The 21,017-nt window shown below is 40.7% G+C and overlaps 2 protein-coding genes across 2 annotated transcripts in view; both read right to left on the reverse strand.

The window, feature by feature from the left end:
- The window catches only part of LOC119791260 (zinc finger protein OZF-like), a 53,518-nt gene that overhangs the window by 31,689 nt on the left and 812 nt on the right, over window positions 1-21,017 (reverse strand). The gene's annotated exons all lie outside the window — the stretch shown is intronic.
- On the reverse strand, window positions 428-20,721 carry LOC119791231. Its single transcript, XM_038297226.1, has 15 exons — window positions 20,685-20,721; window positions 18,189-18,473; window positions 16,147-16,233; window positions 11,520-11,755; window positions 10,773-10,909; window positions 10,581-10,674; window positions 9,956-10,133; window positions 8,206-8,441; window positions 7,953-8,089; window positions 7,764-7,857; window positions 3,467-3,805; window positions 3,055-3,113; window positions 2,833-2,963; window positions 2,514-2,641; window positions 428-2,307 (listed from the first exon to the last, which is right to left on the reverse strand). Exons 1-15 carry the CDS (start codon window positions 20,719-20,721, stop codon window positions 1,990-1,992), a joined length of 2,496 nt encoding a protein of 831 aa, XP_038153154.1. The 3' UTR covers window positions 428-1,989.

Consider the following 21,017-nt stretch of genomic DNA (forward strand, 5'->3'; position numbering starts at 1 on the left):
CACCCAAAACATTTAGGCATTTCTTCATCCCACATTACCTGCAAAATGGTTGAAAAGGTTTTCTTATGTCAGTGTTGTGCCACTTCCCTAGAAGATTATGAATGTATTAAATAACTAGAACTGAAGGTTAGTTAATAGGTCATTCAAATCAAGGGTAAAGCTAGTTATTTATAATAATTTGAATGTAGTTTGCTTACTGAACAGGGTTTTAGCCCATTTCCTGAAAGGGTTAGACTCCTGAATCCAGCTGTTAAAAATGCAGTTGTCTTTCACCAATTTAGTATTTTAGGCTTTGGCTCTTAGCGCCGTTATTAATCACCCACCAAATAAATGTGTCTCTGTTCATTCGGATGCTACTGAAAGGAGAGTGAATCCAACCTAAGTGATAAATTGTTCGCTGCGGAAAATGAAGACAAATGACAACGGCTTAAAAATACAATGGTACCTTTAATAGCTTCAAACACAGTATTATATCTATAACTAAGCAAAACACTAAACACTACTGAAAATAAGCAAACAAACAAAAAAGGAAAGAGGGGTTTAAGAGTCCGTTCAAAGTCTGTGATGTTCGAAGTTTTAAGGCTTAATGCATTTAAAAGTGTCCTTTATAATAGCAGCAGATAAAATGTAAATAAACCCTGAGACAGATGTTAACTGCAGTCAAAACAATTAAGTTTCATTCAGTTTATGGTGGAAAATGAATAATGACTCAGGAATGCATTAAACTATGATGAGGCTGAAAGACCCATTAGCTTAGCTGGCCGCGGGGGTTCTGGTTCAGGTCGGGTCCAACTGAAACAAAGAGAGGGTTAGCTCATGATTTAGCAGTTAGCCTGAGTAACACGTGACTCGTTCGGTCTGTAGTGAGCATTAGCATTCAGTTAAACCTTTAACCATCAGCAGTTGAATCAGATAGCTTATTTCAAATAAAAACACCAACACAACTATTCTATCTATCTATAGTTCACCAAAGCAGAACACTTATTATGCATCAGATGTGAAGGGGCGGGAGGGATGCAGTTACTGTTTGGTCCATGGAGGGAAGGCCTTCAGGTCGGTCCAGTTTCTGCAGGCCTGTCTTCCGTCCAGTCCGTTCATCCAACAGCAACTCAAAAGGATGTGGATCAATCCGATGGAACTCACAGTAGCATGCAGGACTTCTCCCTTTTAGCTACAGTGGTTAGCACGTAGCCGCAGCCTGTAGCACTTCTGCTGCGCTTCTCCGTCCCTCCGTCTCACAGGCGGTCACGGTCCGACAGCTTCTTTGGCGAACAAAGTTTGGGGCCCCTGTTGTTCGGCGGTTAGCAGAGCTGGATTTGTTCTGCTCTGTCTCTGCTGCAGCAGGATTCAGAATACACTGCGTTCACTCAGTTTGAATCGCAGGAAGGATAAAAACACTGCGTTCAGCTCCTTCTGAATCGCAGGAAAGAGACTGCAGACTTCACCGGATGGGTATTGGTTGCTACGTAGCGTAGCCTTCAGCCGGGAGCGCTTTGCCTAGCCTTTGAGCAGCATGAACCGCAGGCAAAATAGGACACTAATATGAGAAGTTAGTGTTTTTAAAGCCTACACTGGAGGGGTGTGTCTTCAGAGCGGTGTACTTCTAGTGTTTTGCAACAATATTATGCAACATCAGGCATATTTTTATATCTATAAATCTGTCCTGAAATGGTAAATTGCTCCCATTTGAATCTTGACTTTATCCAATTAAAGGAAATGTGTTTGGTTTTTTTTGGAATGACTATGTCCTGGATGACAAAGAATCTTGACCAGCAGTACTGGGACCAGTTTTACGGAGCCTTTCTATCACTGGTTTAGCCAATGTCTGGATAACTGCGGAAACATAACTATATGCCACTGACTTATGACAGAAACCATGATTGAATCTTACATGCAAGACAAACTTTAATGATAAAATGTCTCTGAGAAAAAAACCCAGCAACTTCTCTATGCCATCGTAAAGCAGAAGTGAACCGATTCCTCCACCCTTCATTTTAGCAGCCTTGCCCGAATCTCTGCAACACGTGGAGTCTCCTGAACTTTGCCAACGTCTATGTTGTAGATGGTTGTTTGTATAAAAGTGTACATACTGTGTAGCGTATGATGATAAACTGAACCAAATACAAAGTGAGCTTTGAATAGTTCATCGAAAGCTTCCAGTGAACTCGCTGACTTGCAGGGGATGACCTGCGTGTTCAGAACGATGAAGAACTCATGGATGGAGCTTCTCTTTGTCCCGACAGCAAGTAGATAGGGTTGAGTTGTAGAGCTGAAGGCCTCGACATGTTCCTGAATGCTTCTTCCACTCTGAGGATGTCAACGAAGACAAAATAAAAGTAATTTACATCCCTCAATACAAACACACAGGAACTAAAAGCATTATAAATTATAAAGTAAGAATATTTTTAAACTAGTATATTGTTCTCTCATTATATTATACAAGCATGAAAGAATTAGAGAAGAACTGGTTCAGAAACGGATGATAGTTGCTGTAACAAACATTTAAAACAAACCTTCAGGAAAACCACCAGGTGCTTCTCAGCCTGGGATGCAGAAACCTTGCCAGGTCTTTTCCGGCCCTGACAGGAAGGAGGAATCAGGTGGAGCAGCAGGATGATTGAAGAAAGATCACTATCCCAGCCTGTGGAAACAGAAAACCCAAGAAAAGTAAGAAACCAATAGCAACCAACAGAATGCCATTCCTTTAAAAACAAAAAGAGCTAATTAATGAAAGGGAATCAAATTCAACTCAGCAATACCTTAACATTACTAATTACTTTAGTCATATTTAGAAAGAGAAACATATGCGTATTCTTTAACAAATCAACCTACCAGATGAGAGGTTCTCCTCTGGTTCCTCCTCACTTGATGCTCTTTCAGCGCACTGGATCAGTTTTTCAAGGTCACTCGAGATGGGGAGAGTTTTGCTTTGCTGGATGACTTTCTGTTTGAAAATAGGCCACCTAGAGCAGAAGATATGATATTACTTAAACCCAGATGTGAGGAGAAAGAACTTGTTCATTCCTAAAATAAGTAAAGAAGCTGGGGCAAAACCTGTCCAAAAACATGGAGGACACGTCTTCTCCAAATTCCAGAATGAAGTCTTGATCAATCTGAACAAAAGATAACAATAGTTAAAAACTACAGACAAACTGTTTGTTTCAGGAGCAGATCTGTAGTGACTGTTCAAAGAGATGACATCACAACAATGAACCCAGTTGAAGTGATTTGTGGGATTAAGGGATGAGCAAAAACAAATTCCAATCTCTGATTTGATTTGTGTAAAACGTTCAACATTAGCTTGGAGCCGTGAGCGACCATATTCAGTAAAAAGATAAAATGTTCAAGAGAGAAAAGTACAGAAGAGACTTCTATTAATTTTCAGTTTCTGACTACAGAAAACATGTTCATGTCACTAATAGTAACAGGTTTGATCATCAGAATGTTATCTGTGTGAATGAATTACCAGGCCTTTGACATCTCTGAAGCGAGGAAATTCCATCAAGATATCAGATGATCTCTTTTTATCCAGGACCATCTTACGGCGGAAGTCAAACGTTGTCTTCATCTTGTTCTTGATGGCGGCCTCATCAGAAGAGTTTTTCATGAAAGAAATGGCCTCTTTATGTTGCTCCTCGTTTTGCGTCACCAGAGGGGTGAATAAAGCTTCTCTTCTGGCAGTTGGTCCACCTCCAGTCAGCCGACAGGATGATCTCCTCCGCTCTGATGAGGTGTTCTTCCTCTGGAGGGTTTTCAGTCTCCATGCTAAATAACCAGTGCCGCTTTCCCCATTGTAGAAATGCTCCTTTGAAATAGAACAGTTCAGTTTAGAATCAGAACTCACAGGGGCCATCTAGTGGAGAGCAAGTATCTGACAAAACTGAAAATGAATGGAAAAGTGGATGAATAATAGGCCCTAAACCATTACAGTTGTCTTTGAGGGCCTCAATGAAAATGACAGTGATGAAGATGTGACAGATGAACTTTTCGTGGGACATCTGCCAGAATCAAACAGCTCTGTGAATGAAGCTTCAAACGCCGTCTCTCCATTTCAACCCGAGCCTCGATGGGGCTTTTAATGGAATCTCATGACTACCAGAGTCACACTAGTGAACACAATCATGACATCACTACGTGCCCATGTTACATAGATTAACAATGAACTGTCCATTACTGGTTTGTACAATTTCAGGTGTAATTTTAGACTTAAATATTTTTTTAAACTCTGAATTCAGAAAATCTTAAATGGCTTAATAGTTTGGGAAGCAGATCAGATCAGAATCAGACATTTAATAATACTTTAATAATCCCAGAGGGAAATTACTAATCAGGGCTGATTGAAGTAGGGCTCATTCTGTAGGAGTTATTTCTCTCAAGAGGAAAGCAGCAACAGCCAAATACCTACAACAAATAAGGCGAGTTCTAAGATGTCAGCTCAATGGTATGAACAGGGTCCAGGCAATAAACAACCACAACTTGGCTGTAATCAGATAGCCTGCTGGGATAATAAGTTTGCCTAAGGAACAAGTTCAAACCAATGATGTATAAAAACAAACTCTAAACTCCTAGCTCCAAGGGTACAGTAGGAAGATGGCCCCATGGGATGAAGCACTTAGTGAATGTCTCAGACAGTGGAAGCTGGAAAAGAAGGAACTGGAGGAACCATCGTGGGGGGGAAAGGCCTGCATTGGGTGTACCATGGACAGATAGCTGAAGTAGCTGATATGACCAAATCCTACCAATGGCTAGAGAGGGCCGGGCTGAAGGCTAGCACAGAAGCTGATCATGGCAGCATATTAGCAGGCCTTGAGCACCAGAGGAATAGAGGCCCAGATCTACCATACCAGGCCAGATTCCAGGTGCAGGCTAAGCAGAAAGGCCATCTCACAGCAAGGTGTAAGATACTGGCAGGAAAGGAATACATGGAATGTCATAACCAAGTAGATATTATAGTTTACAGTAGCATACAAACTGGAGGCCCTCCCAAGGTAGTGGAGAATGACAGAACTAAGATCCTTTGGGTTTTCAAGATACCGTATAAATAAACAAAAATGGTTGTGTCCAACCAACCGGACATTGTAATCATTGATAAGCAGCAGAGGTCAGCCTTAGTGATAATGGAAGTTTGTTTAAGGAAGTGATGAAAATACCAGGGGAAAAAAAAAGAACATGAGAATTTAGAGAAATATCAAGGGCTCAGGGAACAACTAGAGAGAGCCTGGAAAGCGAAGGCAACTGTAGTGCCCATGGTCATTGGAACACTATGGGAAGTATCCCTATCCTATCCTGCTTCATTCTATCTCTATCCTCCTATTCTGCAATATTTCCTAGTTCAGCCTCAAACTCTTCTGGACATAGTAGCTTCATCTGGTCTGTTCCTATTCAGCTGTGACTTCATCCAGAGAAATATAAGCTGTGCTGCTGCGAATAACACCTTTGTTTATAGATGATAGAGTTTCTCCAGTGTTTACTGTAGTTCCATTTCTCTCCTAGACATAGCTATGGGCTCAGCTTTTACTGTGACTAACTGGATGTTATCTCTTTCATTACAGCCATATGTGGAGCTAGTTTACAGTTTCCTTTTCCAACATATAAAGTATTATAGAGCTGAGCTCCTATGTTCCTTTTCTATGTCTGCTTCTGTCTCCTTGAACCCCAGTCAGCAGATGAATGCAGGGATTAAAGTATTCTGGCCCCAGGCCAGATGTCATAGTGATTGCCCATGGGTAAAAAAAATCACTACAATATAAATTGGCGGTGAATGAATAAAAAAAGACAATCGAGGCAGGTCTTATGAAGGTGTGTACCTCCTCCTCTCGTTTCTTGCTCAAGTTGCCAGATAGATTGCGGTACAGTGCTGAAGTTCTACACAGAAAGTCGCCTTGTGCCGTTTACGGCTTCATTCAACGGAGAGACGTGGAAAAAGTCAAAAAATAAATAAATGAAACTTTGTGTTTGAAGAGAAGGTCGATAGGGAGAACGGAATTGCATGGAGTGGGCGCAATGGGGTTCATGAACTCCGGGGAGGTTGCAACGACCGTAGATAAAGGTCGCTGGGCATGGCTGGAGGAGACAGAGCGAGATGGCAAGCCATTTAGCAGCTGGTGCAGGAAGTTAGGTGAACCAGGCACCTGCTTCTGAACGCTGTGCTCCAGGAATGCTTAGCAGCAAAACTGAATATAAAATGATTTGTGGTACATGCAAGTAGTAGATATAGATGCACTGTTGCCATCTTCTGGCCGTTTTTGGTATTGGATTTTCAAAAGTCAAATTTAGTCTTTAATCATTCATGCAATCTGATCCCATGCCTCTACACCCCTCTGGCATTGCTTGAGAATACACATACATGCATATATACACTGCTCAAAAAAATTAAAGGAACACTTTGAAAACACATCAGATCTCAATGGGGCAACAAAATCATGCTGTTTATTTATACTGATATGGACTGGGTGATGTGTTAGAAACAAAAGGATGCCACATCATTTGATGGAAATGAAAATGATCAACCTACAGAGGGCTGAATTCAAAGACACCCCAAAAATTACAGTGAAAGAATAATGTGGCAGGCTAGTCGTTTTGTTGAAATTTCAGTGCAGCAACTCAAAATGGTATTCAGTAATTTGTATGTCCCCCACATGCGTGAATGCATGCTTAACAACGTCACCCACCAACAAACCGGTCATGCTAAATGATGTTACAGGCAGCATAACGTTCTCCACAGCTCCTCCAGACCCTTTCACTTCTGTCACGTGCTCAGGGTGAACCTGCTCTCATCTTCAAAAAGCACAGGGCGCCAGTGGCAGACTTGCCAATTCCGGTGTTCTGTCGCAAATGCCAATCAAGCTCCATGGTGCCGGGCAGTGAGCACAGGGACCACTAGAGGACGTCGGGCCCTCAGACCACCCTCGTGAAGTCTGTTTCTGATTGTTTGGTCAGAGACATTCACACCAGTGGCCTGCTGGAGGTCATTTTATAGGGCTCTGGCAGTGCTCCTCCTGCTCCTCCTTGCACAAAGGAGCAGATACCGGTCCTGCTGATGGGTTGTAGACCTTCTACGGCCCTGTCCAGCTCTCCTATTGTAATTGAGATTGTGCTGGTTATTACAGAAAACTTCTGGCAATGGCACGTATTGATGTGCCATCCTGAAGGAGTTGGACTGCCTGTGCAACCTCTGTAGGGTCCAGGTAGCGCCTCATTCTAACAGTAGTGACAGTGACCCTAGCCAAATGCAAAACTGGTGAAAAAGAGTCAGAAAAGATGAGGAGGGGAAAAAATGTCAGTGGCCTCAACCTGCAAAACCAGTCCTGTTTTGATGGTCGTCTCGTTGTTGCCCCTCTAGTGCACCTGTTTTTAATTTCATTAACACCAAAGCAGCTGAAACTGATTAACAACCCCCTCTGCTACTTACCTGACCAAATCAATATCCCAGAAGTTTAATTAACTTGATGCTATACTCTGATTACAAAGTGTTCCTTTAATTTCTTTGAGTGTCGAAAAAGTTCATGCACAGGATTTTTTTTTTGCTTTAATCCCTGTGAATGGTTATATTAATTCCTCTGCATCCAGTTCCTTTATAATCCTGCTATTCACCTGTTGATTTAAGCCAGGTGTGAGTCAGCAATAACCTAACACCTAAAGCATGCAGGAATCAGAGCTGGGGATCACAGGCTTTATACTCTTCCACAGGATTTCTTTTATAGGAATGGACTAAATATCCTATTTTATTATATAAAAACTAAAAGAAGATTTTTAAGTCTTACATATCCATTTTTGGAACATGGGTCCCGCAGGTTGGGAAACGTTTCAATTATGCCCCGAGCGTACCGCTCTCTCACTCGTCGTGGAGGTGCTGTTCTGAGAGAAGCAAAATTAATAGATTTTAGTGCAAGTCAGACAAAAACCACAACACTTAATCCAGCTTCTCTACAGGAGAGGAAGGATAAAGTTACCCATAAATATCACTCATGTCTGCAGCAATGATGTTAACCAGCTTCCTTCGTGAGCAGTCTGTCAGACTGTTTGTCTGCATATATTCCTGCAGAATCTGACCTCCAGCAGGTTCCTTGGTCAGCGCTGATTCTACCAACTGTTAACAGGTGAACAACGCAGAGTTTGCATATTAAAAATCACAACATCCTCATGTGGTGAAGCTTTATTTATGATTCAAGTCACATTACAGCAGACATTGTTTTTCCACCCAACCTGTTTTGCTGTTTGGTTCATCCATTTGACTTTCTGCCGTTTACTGGGAGGAGTATAAGGACCAGATGATCCAACTCCCAGGATGTGTGTGTCATCGGAGCGATGATGGGAAAGTTCAGGTGCTGAGCCTGTGAAGGGTCCATGGACTGGGCTGGGAGGAAATGATGCTCCCAGGATGCAGCGAGATGATGATGACGACCCGTTAATACGGTCAGACAAAGATCTATCCTGAGAAGCTAGAGATCACAGGAGAGAGACAAGCCAAAATACATAATACACTTTTGTCATGCGTCTAGAGACTTAATGAACAAGTGATTTAAATCGTATGAGTCTTTGGTAAAAGTGAACATGGACAGATCCACATTTTCTCACTTCAATCTGTTCCAATTACTGTAATTTAGATAACTGCCAATAGCGATACTACTCAGACCTCTGTAAAATATAATTATGGATTATTTCAGCATAATATGAACAAATATTTTCTCCATGTTATTTAAAGAAGTTGATACAAAAGAAAACTTAGGTTTCTATAAAAATTGCTATTAAAGAATAAATTAATCAACTTTGAATTTATTGATAAATAAGCTGAATACCTATTTAATACATTACATTCTACCCTTTAATATACTGTATTAGTTAGACCTATCATTAAAAATGTAGTCTAAACAGCATCCTGTTGTAGCTCTGTACAGTGACGAGCATATATGATGAAGCCCAAGACAGAAATGTGGAAGACACATTGTTTGGTTCACCATGACTGTGATGAGAAAACTTATTTTAAAGTGTATTCCTTGTTTGTCTCTAGTTAACAGCTGGGATTGTTACCTTGACTTTTTTTCCTTAATTGCTCAAAAGTATTCACTCAAGCAGGACACCTAGACGTGAGCTTCATCTTAAAGATGACTGAGAAGCTTTTTTTGAGTGTTAGGTAATTGGGTGGAGCTGGACTCCTTTAGTTCAAAGTTAGTTCAACAATACTTCTGTTTTATGAGAACTGCCAACTTTGTCAATGTAAGAAACCAACAATGTAGTTCCTTTTGCTTCTTAAAGGTACAGTGGAGGATGTTCTTTTTCTGGGTGGATCATCTAAATAAGGGGTTCTCCTAATTGTCAATCATTCGGGTGATATGTTTACGTAAGGCCGTCCAAAGTGCTCGTCCCCATTTTCACTTACCGGTGCTGAGTGTGACATAGTTGAAAAATTGCAAATCTTCTTTTGTAAAGTAAGCTTGTATGAACGATGCAAACAGCAACTTATAAACAGAGCGTGCACAAGGAGAAATGGGCTTGTGCATGTTCTTGCATGCGTTTAATAGACGTTTCCTCTCGGGAGCAGGTACAGGGTTGTGCATGTGCACAAGTGGAAATGGGGGTCTTTTCAAAAAGTTGCAAAAATTCTCCACTTTAGCTTTAAGTAGTTCTTACAATCCTTTTTTAGATCAGAACAGAGAGAAGGTTGGCAAAGACTATATCTCTTCTCCTTTGCAAGGATTAATAAATGTTTGTTGAGTGAAAAACACTGATCTAATTTCTGATTAATATGAGAAAGACCTTTTCTTTTCCTTTAACATTGCTCACATTTATTTAATGTAGTAGTAATTTGTTCAAACAAATAAAATTGGTATTTTAGGAAAGTTAGTCATGAGATCAGATTATCTGCTTTTTAGAAGACGGTCTTACGATGGTGATCAATTGTTCTTAGTTGCAGCCGCGTCAGAAGAGAATATAATGAAAGAAATGGCCTCTTTACTTTGCTCCTGGCTTTGCGTCACCAGAGGGGTAAATGAAGCTTCTCTTCTGGCTGTTGGTCCACCTCCAGTCAGCCGACAGGACGATCTCCTCCGCTCTGATGAGGGGTTCTTCCTCTGGAGGGTTTTCAGTCTCCATGCTAAAAAACCAGTGCCGCTTTCCCCATTGTAGAAATGCTCCTTTGAAATGGAAAAGTTCAGTTAGAATGGGAACAAGAACATTTTGGGCAAAACATAAAGATAATTTGATCAAATATTTGGTCTAAATTATTTTGACAATTGCAATATATTAGTATCGTGAGAGAGAAAAAATATCTGTAACCCTGTGGTTCTTAACTCTGTCAGGATTCACAGACTTGCAGGTTTTAGATGCATCTTTGTTTCCGAACACCTGATATGAATGATTGTATTAATTCTTCTGCATCCAGTTCCTTTATAATCCTGCTATTCACCCGTTCATTTAAGCCAGGTTTATGTCAGCAAGGAGACAGCTAAAGCATTCAGGAACCAGAGCTGGGGATCACAGGCTTTATACTCTTCAGCAGGATTTCTTTTATATGAAAGGACTAAATATCCACTATTTTTATTTTCTTAGATAAAAACTGAAAGAAGATTTTTAAGGCTTACATATCCATTTTTGGAATATGGGTCCCGCAGGTTGGGGAACGTTTCAATTATGCCCCGAGCGTACCGCTCTCTCACTCGTCGTGGAGGTGCTGTTCTGAGAGAAGCAAAATTAAAAGATTAAAATTTTAATGTCAGGCGAAAAACATAGAAACTTAATCCAGTTTCTCTGCTAGTGAAGAAGGATAAAGTTACCCATAAATATCACTCATGTCTGCAGCAATGATGTTAACCAGCTTCCTTCGTGAGCAGTCTGTCAGACTTTTTGTCTGCATATATTCCTGCAGAATCTGACCTCCAGCAGGTTCCTTGGTCAGCGCTGATTCTACCAACTGTTAACAGGTGAACAACGCAGAGTTTGCATATTAAAAATCACAACATCCTCATGTTCCGTGTTCATATTAGGACATCCTCAAGTCTCAGAAATAAACTTATCAGGTCTCAGGACTCTGCCAAACAACACATTTTTTTTAATAAAGGAAATATTGACCAGTTGACAAGATTTGAGTTTCTTTGGGTCTCATAAGACTGATTACATAATCACCTAATGAAGGCTGTTCTAAATCCCTACTCTGTTTTATTTTTGAAGTTAGGGATTCCTTCTAACTCTCCTTTAAATGCTGTTTATAAATATGTCCTTCTTTATCCTTCGTGGCTCACCATATCCCATGCTTCAATGCAGGTCAAATCAGACTGGTGAAGCTCAGACACTAATGGCGGACAACGGTGGCAAAAATTGTGCTTAAGAAATAATATGTAACATTCTATCACCCAAAATAAACTTTTAAGATGGTTTAAATTAAACTTTTAAGATGGCAAAACATGTATTGATAAAGATAATGCCTTGAGACTTGAGGACGTCCTAAAATGTACGGCGTATCGATCCAAAGATGCTTCAATAATAACCAAAGTAGAAATACAGCAGATATTCTCATTTTTTACCTGCTTTGCTGTTTGATCCATCCATTTGACTTTCTGCCGTTTACAGAGAGGACTACGGGGACCGGATGATCCAACTTCCAGTATGACTGCGTCATTGGCGTGATGGTGAAAAAGTTCGGGTGCTGAGCCTGTGAAGGGTCCATGGACTGGGCTGAGAGGAAATGATGCTCCCAGGATGAAGTGAGATGATGATGATGACCCGTAAAAACAGTCAGACAAAGATTTATCCTGAGAAGCTAGAGGTCAGAGAAGAGAGACATGCGAAAATACATGAAATGATTATAATATGGTCATAGTGAAGATGGAGAGTAGAGATTGAATGATGGCGCTTTGGTCTTTTAACGGTATCAGCTGATAAGTGCGTTCGCCCATTAATTAGTGTGTTTAGTGCTTTGCTTTGCACCGACGCCTGGTCCATTTACTATCAATTGCTTTTGTCTGATTTGTTACTGTATGTTGCTTAAATTCAGACTTGCATCTCATTTTTTATCACTGTGCAATTTTTAATAGGCACTAAAAATCAAATCTGCTTTAAGCTCAGGCCGCCTTAATTAGTGGTTCTTTAATGCAGGGTTCCTGTTTATTCTCTTCCAATCTGTTGCAGATGCTGGAGTTCATCTGTCAATACAGATAGTATTCTGGCGCTAGTAATTCTGGTGTTATCATCACTACCAGCTTTTGTACAGCAGCAGCCATTCAAAATGGCCCTTCCTAGTCAAAAGCCAGCCGACTGGCAGCCCACTTCCCTGCAGATCCAAGCAAAATCCCCTCCAACTTCCAGCTACTGGCCTTCTCCTGGGCATGCAAATTCTTTTTACTCTGACTCCACCCTTTAACTGAACTACAGGGTCTCACTAGTAGATGACGCTTCTCTTTAGATTTTAATGTCCACAAAGCATGACAGAAATAATATTTTAGTAAAAAGATTGATGTTTAAAAAGGAATTATAGGGGACTAGCCAAGGGCCCATCGAGGAAAGTGGGAAAATTTTGAATGAGTACAACTGTAAAAGGCTGTAATTAAATCCTCTCAACAGGCGCGTATGATAGGTAGAAATATAAGCATTTATATCAGAGTATGCAGCTTGAGCTAAAGGTTCAGTTTAGAAAATGACTAAATCCTGTTAAAATAAAAATCCTATCCTAAAAAAAATTTTCTGAATGTATCAAACTGATTGGATTGATTAAACCAGCGCTTAGAAATCCTCTTCTTCGTCCCTGTGATGGTAAAGAGGTGTTTATGAGATCATTAAGAAGCTGGTGATCAAAGAACATGTTTGGATTTTAAAGGTTTAAGACACAAAGATTTGACAAAAACAGGCAAGGAAGAAAGGAAAAAAAAATGTGTATAGGGTCGGTAGGAACTTGCAAAGAGTGAATTTGGGCAAAGCTTTTACTCGGTGGTGAGACCTTGAACAAAAACAAGAGTACGGACCTTGAAATGTCGTTTTCGGACTGTTAGCAGCACATGTGCTAACCTCTGTTAGTGTTACTATCGTCATTTTAGAGAGATTTATTGCAGGCTTTCTAAACTTCTGTTTGTTTTTCTTCAAATGCCATTTAAAAAAGAATTGTTTTATCTTTTAATAACACTATGAGAAATTTCTCTTCATAAATCTGAGAAATGAGACACTGAGCTAAAAGAAGCCATCTTTTAGCTCCTAGGATCAGGCTATGCGGGATCTCCATCTCACCTGACTTCAACCTGCTGTTCCTTTTGTTGCAGAATCATTTCATACAAACATCCTTCAAAAAAAAAAAAATAATCAAACAATTACTTTTTTTAGTTTTACTGTGTTACTCTGCACAACTCAATGGAAGTGAATTTGCTTAACGTTATGTGAGGGGAAACAAAGTATCACTTCAGAGGATTAGTGTACCTGTTAGCGCTTGTGTGTCCAGAAGATAATGATACAGTTTTAAAGAGTCATGACATTGTTTCCTAAATCGTTTTTATTGCAAGAATTATGCAACATTCATTCTGTATCAAACAGTACGTGAGGTCAACAAGTCAGAAAGACAGGCGACTAACAAAAATAAAGATTCTCAGTCATCCAGGTCATAGTCATTCCAACAAAGTTAAAAAAAACAAACCACTGGATTTTGTTTTCCAAGTTTGAAGATGTTTTGCTACCCATTCAGGAAGCTTTCTCTTAATTAAAAATTAATCCAACATTCTGACAATCATAAAACTTCATACAGATACTAGGTGCATTTACAGAAACATTTTTTTATGCACATTTTTTAATTATCCATAAGGAGATCTCTATGAAAATGCAAAATTGGAATCAATTGACTAAATTTAGCTGAAAAGCTTTTGGGTGGTTTTTGACTTTCGGTGGATCACAGCCAAGCATAACCTAAACGTATGACGAGATTACGCTTAGCATCACCTGGTTAATCGGCCTTAAATGATGGAAACTCGGACTGAATGATTTTGCCAAAAAACAAAATTGCGATTTTATTTGGATTTTCTATCATACCAACCACAATCATGGATTATTTACTCCAGGGTTTCAGTTTTTTCATGACCTTGAAAGCTTGCTTGTCCGGAGTCCATTGCTACAAGATTTTACTGTAACTTATTTGGAAAAGTGCTTATATCTACTAGCATGCAAAGACCTGCGTGCTAGCCAGAAGTTCATTTTCTTTATGAGGTAATAAACCCACTTTAAACATTTTACAGCCGCTTAAAGGGGTGGAATAAAAAAAGTTAGTCTCTTAGTCTTGTGAGCAGAACTGACTGCCGATGCATTTTAAAAGTTGCATTTTGTTAACTTGCAATTATGTTGTTAATGTAGTTGATTGCCCAGCCCTAACAGAACACAACTTGCATCATCTTTGTTCTGAAACATGAAAAGTTTGTTAAAAACTGACATCACAGCAGCATGTCCATCATAGCATCAGCTCAACGACGGAGGATTTACATCAGTGGACCCTGAACACATTTGGTCGGGACTTTGCGGGACAATGAAATGTTGCTCCATACTGCTCTCTCCTGGACTGATAGAGCCTGATAAATGTACAGGCTGTTTCCACAACGATTCAGTGTCAGACGTGGACTCGCTTGGGTCCAGGACGGTGTCATAGAGCCGACCCACAGCCGCGCTGCGGAGGCTTTGGTTGGTATAGACCCGCGATAGACCCACCTGAACAGAAGAAACAGTGAGAAACACACAGGCTATTAATGAGGTCAGAGGAGGGGTGGGGCTACATTACAGTTAGAGCAATACTGACCTCTTCACTGATCTTCTTTAGCATGTCTCCCAGGTAGTTGACGCCCATCGGCTCCTTGGAGTACCACACATCCGATGCCAGGTCGATGGAGCGCTTTGGGTGCAAGTAAAAGAATTTTGCGTCTGGGGGACACTTGGAGATGTACTTCTTGAAGCTCTTTACCGGGCACAGGGGATCCTCGGGCCTCGCAAACATAAAACCTCTTCGGTTTCGCTTCTGTGGGTGGTCTGGATCTTTCTGATTTGTAGTGTTAGGATATTGCCCCAGGCTGACGTATTCAACGCCATCCTTGCCTCTCTGGACCCTGAAAGACGTGGTGGTCAGCTCACGGCTCACCTGCCTACCACGGCAGGCCAAACACAGCTGGATGTCGAACCACACCTTTCTGACGAGACCGAGGGGTGTGTCCGGGGAGAGGGCAGACGAACGGCGGATTTTCTTAAGGTCTGACTCAGGGATGTGAGGATAACGACAGACTGTGTCTTTCCCGTTCTTTTGGCAACGCTTCAGTACTGCTTTAAAAACAACATTGCTGCTCCTGAACCGAGTGTCACCAATGATGTTCACGTCTCTTAGGTGGCGATTGATGCTGGCTCTCAGACACTTCAGACTGGCAACACTGTACTCTCCTCCTCCCTTAGTCGGCTGGACAGACTCATAAAACAGCCGCAAAACATTATTGAGAGTAGAGGCGGAGTAGCTCTCAAAGTCGATGTCCATGTTTTTCTCAGCCAGGAAGTCTCTTAATGTTCTAACAGCCCATTTGGTGGTTTTCTTCGTGTTTACCTCCTCCGTGTCGTCCGCTAAACTGTGCATTTCCTCCGGCGTCACCTCCTTGTGTCGCATCTCCTTCTTCTTCTTCCTCCTTTTCTTCTTATCTTCTCTTCTCTCTTTTTCTTCAGCTGGGTCCGAGTCTTCAAAACCATCAAATTAACGAAATAGGTTAAAGGAATCTAGAAAATCAGCCATGTTCTGTCTAATGTCTCACAGTGACCAACTAGCGCTTGAGCCAGCGCAGTAATTTTGAACAATCAGGCTGTTTTGTTTTTTGCCTGAGATCGACTGATGCGGGTTTTTAAGGCCGATGCTGCTGATTTTTGGGAGCCGACTTTGTAAAGGAAACAATCATAAAAATGTTAGACGAGCCAGCAGCAACTTTACCTGATCTCAACGCATTGCTGCTGAACACACCAATGAATCAGAGAACACAAGAACACATCAGACGATCTGTCCATCAGTCTCTATATTTGACTGGAATGTTTTTATATGTCCTGCAACATTTTTTAAATTGACACCCAGCAGCCAATCAGAATGGAGTATTCACCCAGACCATGATAGAAGCTAATCTAAACATCCTCAAAGAATGGATGGTGATAATGATGATAGCTTACCAGGGTTCAAGAATTCATCCAGGCTCGGTTGCTCGATCTTCACACAGTTCTGTTCATTCTCAATTTTTGTTTTAACTAGCATCCCACCTACAACAAGACACAAATTGGGAATTTTTAGTTTAAGTAAATAAATTGAAATTAGTCCAGATCTTAACCTAGCCATCAAAACAATAAGCATCATTGTTATTTAACAAAATATGAAAAAAATGAGACATAAAAAAAAGCAATAAAAAAAATTTAAGAGAAAATTGCCAAAAACTTAGTATATTTATTATATTCTATATTATAACTCAGTAATAAAGGACATTAGTTCTTCATCTTCACATAACCAAAGAAACTAAAACAATTTTCTCTGAATTGTTCAAGTATAGTAGAGGGAAAACCGTCTCTCTTGCAGTTTGTTGTTAATTCTTAGGGGGAGGCTGACAGGTATTTGCAAGAGCAGTAATGCCAGAGTGGAGTCACGCTGGAGCAGAACCGTGAATCCAGAGCCCAGTCTGGATGTCCTTTCTGTAACTCAGTAATATTTCAGACCACAACTTTCTGTGGTTTTGCTAGTAAATATAAACTCTCATTAAATAGGCCCATAAAGCCACCTGTTTAAAAGCGCTGCTAGCAGCGCAAAGTCTCTCCTAGCTTTGGTTGTTGGATTACACTAAGAACAGAGAATTATATAACAGTTGGCAGCCACTTCAGAAATCTTGTTTAACAAATTGTATTAATCTTTTTTTTTAATTCAGCAACCTAATAGGTGCCTGTTCTGTTACATCTTCTATACATGTCTTGTTTAATAATGTGTAAGAAAGCATGTTTTCGTTTGAACTTTGGAGAGCTGACACTATAAACCAGGAAGGAGAAGTCTGCAGCAGCACCTTCTATCTCTTAAAGGTATAGAGGACAATCTTTTATTTCTGGGTGGATCGTTTCTGGATGTGCTCGTCCCGTTATCGATCTTTTTCTGTATATGTGCATTTTTAGGCATAGATGTGTGGTGAGCTATGGTATTAGACAGTCATTGAAGCTTACGTTTCTCACTGCTGTTCTTTGAAGATGGTTGAGGGTCGTAAGAGAAAGTGTCTACGAAGTGTATGAGAATAAAAGAAAGGCCTCAGAACAGCCAGAATGCTTGCAAAGAGAGGTCTCCCCGCAAAGCATTATGGGATTTACTGTCACAGTTGCCATAGGCTACCCGAAAGCGGCAACTAATAACGAAGATGGTGCAGACACCGCACAGTAAACTAACAGGGAAATGATCAACTGTCCAAATGGTAAGTTGACTGAGTTCAGTATATATTCCTCGCTCTACAGTAGTAGGCATTCAAAATGTCCCAATTTTCATTGATGGGTCCTTGGCTGCAATTCCATTTTAAACATCAATCTTTGTACTAAAATATTCTGTCATGATTTTTGGACATTAAGAGCTAAAGAGAAGCATTATTTCCTGGTCAGGGCCTATAATTAAGCGAAAGGGTGGAGTCAGAGTAAAAAACTATGCATGCCTGCGAGGAAGTTGCATGGAAGTGGGCTGCCATACAGCTGGCGTTTGACTGGGAAGGGCCAATATGAATGGCTGTTACTGTTTATAGTGGCTGAGGGATTTAGGGGTTAAGGTGGACGTTCGGACACAGTAAGCTTGTGTGAGCTATGAGAACAGCAACTTTGAAACAGGGCTTGCACGAGGAGAAATGGCTTGTGCGCGCTCTCGCAGGTGCATTTTTTTTAAAGTGGAGAGATAGGTCTTTGAGAAAATCCTCCACAAAACCTTTAACATGGAAAATTATTTCCAAGCTTTAAACCGTATCAACATCATGTTCAGCTCCGGTCTGCTCCAGCTCTTTTTCATTTGCTACGCTAAGGTCAACCTCAGGCAACAATAGAATCAAGTAGAATTTTGCTAGCTGTGGCTCAGCTGACCTATAAATTATCACTTGATTGACCCAAGCAGCCTACTTGACCCAGTGCAAGTCAGCTGGTGCACCTTGAAATGTTCAGTTAAAGGAGCTTCAGATATTCTCAGATTCTCTCCTGATCGATCTTCTCACCTTCACCAGAGTTCTGGAAGAGAAGCCGCTCCCCGTTTAGTTCTGATTCACTGTGGCCCATTTCTTCAATAACAGGAATCGGCTGAGCTTTATCCTGATGGACGCCCAGTTCACCGCTTTCTTCCTCCAGCTGAAGAGGTTCTGGTTCCTCCCATTCTTCCTTGATTACCAAATGTTCTGGTTCATCCAGCTCCACCTTTGTCCCCTGAAGGTCTGGTTCTGCTGGGTTACAGAGCTGCTGCTCAGTCAGTACGGCCCCAGTAGAGACATAACTCTGTGGGACATCTGGACAAGAAGACAAGAAAAATAACAGATGAAAACAGAAACATCGGGGCCTTGTTTCCGAAATAATGGCCGTCCTACGCAGAGTACAAATACTCTGAGTAGTACTACATGTCCAACTCAGAGTTTTGGTTTCAGGACAGTTGATATCAATCAGGGAACTCAGAATCTAATCAATAAGCCCTTATCAATAGAATGCAGATTACACAATTCACCATGGTGACAACAAAACAGAAGCATCTAATCATGCGTTCAAACATACGACAGCGAGATCTTGACAGGAAATGCCACAGGGTTGCCAAGGGTAGCCCTTGTTACGAGGATAGCCCAGTCAGCAAGGCCCTAAGGAAGAGCGGCTGCTGACGTCCCTTTGCTGCGCCCGCCGCTCAGAATGCTTTTTTCGTTTTCAAGTTATGGATAGTACTTTGCTGGCAGACCACGAAAACAAAAAAGCAATGTCTGCTGTGTTTTCTCTTTGATAATGGCATAAAATGTGCAGTCTTAAAGAAGAAAATGGAAATGCAAATAGGATGATTGATTACTAATTTCATATACGAGTCAAAAAGCATTCCTGGAAATGCTTTTTCATTTTCATTTTAATTAAGTAAAAGGATTAGCAGTGTTGAAAAAGAAAATTAAAATGCAAATATGATTATTGATTACTTATTTCATTTATGAGTCAAACAATGCAGCCACATTCTTAAAATGAAAAAGCATTTCTGAAAATGCTTTTTCATTTGAAATATGGTAACGATTTGCTTCCATAGCTGCTCACCTCTCAGGAAGTGGCCCCGATTCACAGTTAAAAAGGCATGTTATACATGTCCAGTCTGTCACATCATCTTATTTTACCAGATTTCTAAATAAAGACAAACTATACTTTCCTACAGCCTTTGCTAACAAAGAGACGAATATATTCAAACATCCGTGCTTTCTAAAAACAAAAAAAAGGTATAGTGGATAAAATTCTTTCAGGTTTGAGTTTTGGGTGAAAATCTTTTCCATTGTCATTACTTACCTACTTTTATAAATAATCATTCTGCATAAAATTGATATTTACAAGTACTAATATCTACCTAAATTGATTATTTAATACGTTTTTATTAAAATAGTTATTTATGCATTATTTCACTGAAGACTCCTAGATGACCACATCATTTTCACTTTAACCCATAAAACACAAAATCTATTTCTGCTTGAATTCTGTACTTATCATTTATAATGTTAGCATATTTATGTGCATAATTATCCACAGTGTTTTAGTTTTCAAGTAATATGAATATTCCACTTGAGAGTATTAGGCTACGTTCCCACTGCAGCCTGAAGTGAACCAAATCCGATTTTTGGCCCATATGCAACCTATATTTGATCTTTTCATGGCAGTCTGAACAACACAGATCCGATTTTTTCCAATGCGACTCAGGCCACTTGGCTATGTGGTCCTGAATCCGATACGAATGTGATCTTTTCAAATGCGACCTGTGTCTGAACGGCCAGGTCGGATGAATCCGACCTGAACGTCATTAATACCCGACAAAGGTCACTATTCTTCGTCTTACTATGAAGAAGTGGCAAGAAAAACAACAACCATGACAGATGATGATGCGGAGAGAAGTATTTATGTTTAACCATATTGAGAAGATTGTGTTTTTATGGTTGGGAAAAACCGTTAGAAGCGATTCGGCACTACCGTCCTAGCCTCCTGAGACCATCCCGATCTCGCAAGCTTTCAAGGTTTCACTCGCAGATCCGTCTGGCTACTTTCCGTTAAAGAAAGTTTGGAGCAGTTCACCAACCAAACGTCCAATCAGCGTTGGCTTTGAGGTGGGTTGAGGTGTGACGCAACGAGAAGCGCGAAAGTTCAGTCTAAAGAACATGTAGGCTTCAGCCAATGAAACTAGCGTTAGCGTGGCTATCGAGCAAGTTTTATCGGAATTACAGAGTATTTTTTCACTGAAAGAATAGCAAAACACTGCTTTTACCTTTACCTGCAGCAGCAAGAGTAGCCTGGCTTGTGTTTTCGTCGTCGCTCTGTTAGTTCGTCATATGCTTCGTTGATCTGATTGGTTTATTTGGCCCGTCTATCACCAACATAGGCCAATCAGCTAACCAGTATTTTTGCCCCTTCCCAAAATTACTTCAACGGAAGGTTTCCAGGTGGATATGCGGACCAAATCCATCTGGCGGAGTCAGGTTACTACCGTCCATGCTTACTTCCGTAAATACAGAGCACACTGGCCTGTGACGTCATTGCGTCCTGTACTGGACACTTGCTTTTTATGACTGCAGTTCACTCAAAAGATTGCATACAAGTCACATATATTTGGAAATATGAAGAGCAATGTAAAAAAAAAAAATCGGATTTCACAAAAAATCGGAATTGAGCATCAAGGCCTGCAGTGTGAAAGTAGCCTTACTGTTGCCACCATCTGTATCGGGGGAAATAAATGGTAGGGGTAGCCACATGGGTGACAATGATTGACTAAGGGTGGCCATGGCCCCCCGTCTAGCTCCGTCCCTGTATTTTACATCATACACTTTAGCAGA

This window comes from Cyprinodon tularosa, unplaced genomic scaffold (genome assembly GCF_016077235.1).
Source record: "Cyprinodon tularosa strain WSP-4 unplaced genomic scaffold, ASM1607723v1 ctg385, whole genome shotgun sequence".
NCBI lineage: Eukaryota > Metazoa > Chordata > Actinopteri > Cyprinodontiformes > Cyprinodontidae > Cyprinodon > Cyprinodon tularosa.

Excerpts from the sequence above, each read along its gene's own strand:
- LOC119791231 (XM_038297226.1), bottom strand. The coding sequence starts at position 20,721 with ATGACGTCACAGGCCAGTGTGCTCTGTATTTACGGAA. Across the intron at positions 8,090-8,205 it reads TGAACCAAACAGCAAAACAG|TTGGTAGAATCAGCGCTGAC; the intron begins GTTGGGTGGAAA and ends ACCTGTTAACAG. Across the intron at positions 3,806-7,763 it reads CATGTTCCAAAAATGGATAT|GAGCATTTCTACAATGGGGA; the intron begins GTAAGACTTAAA and ends TCTATTTCAAAG.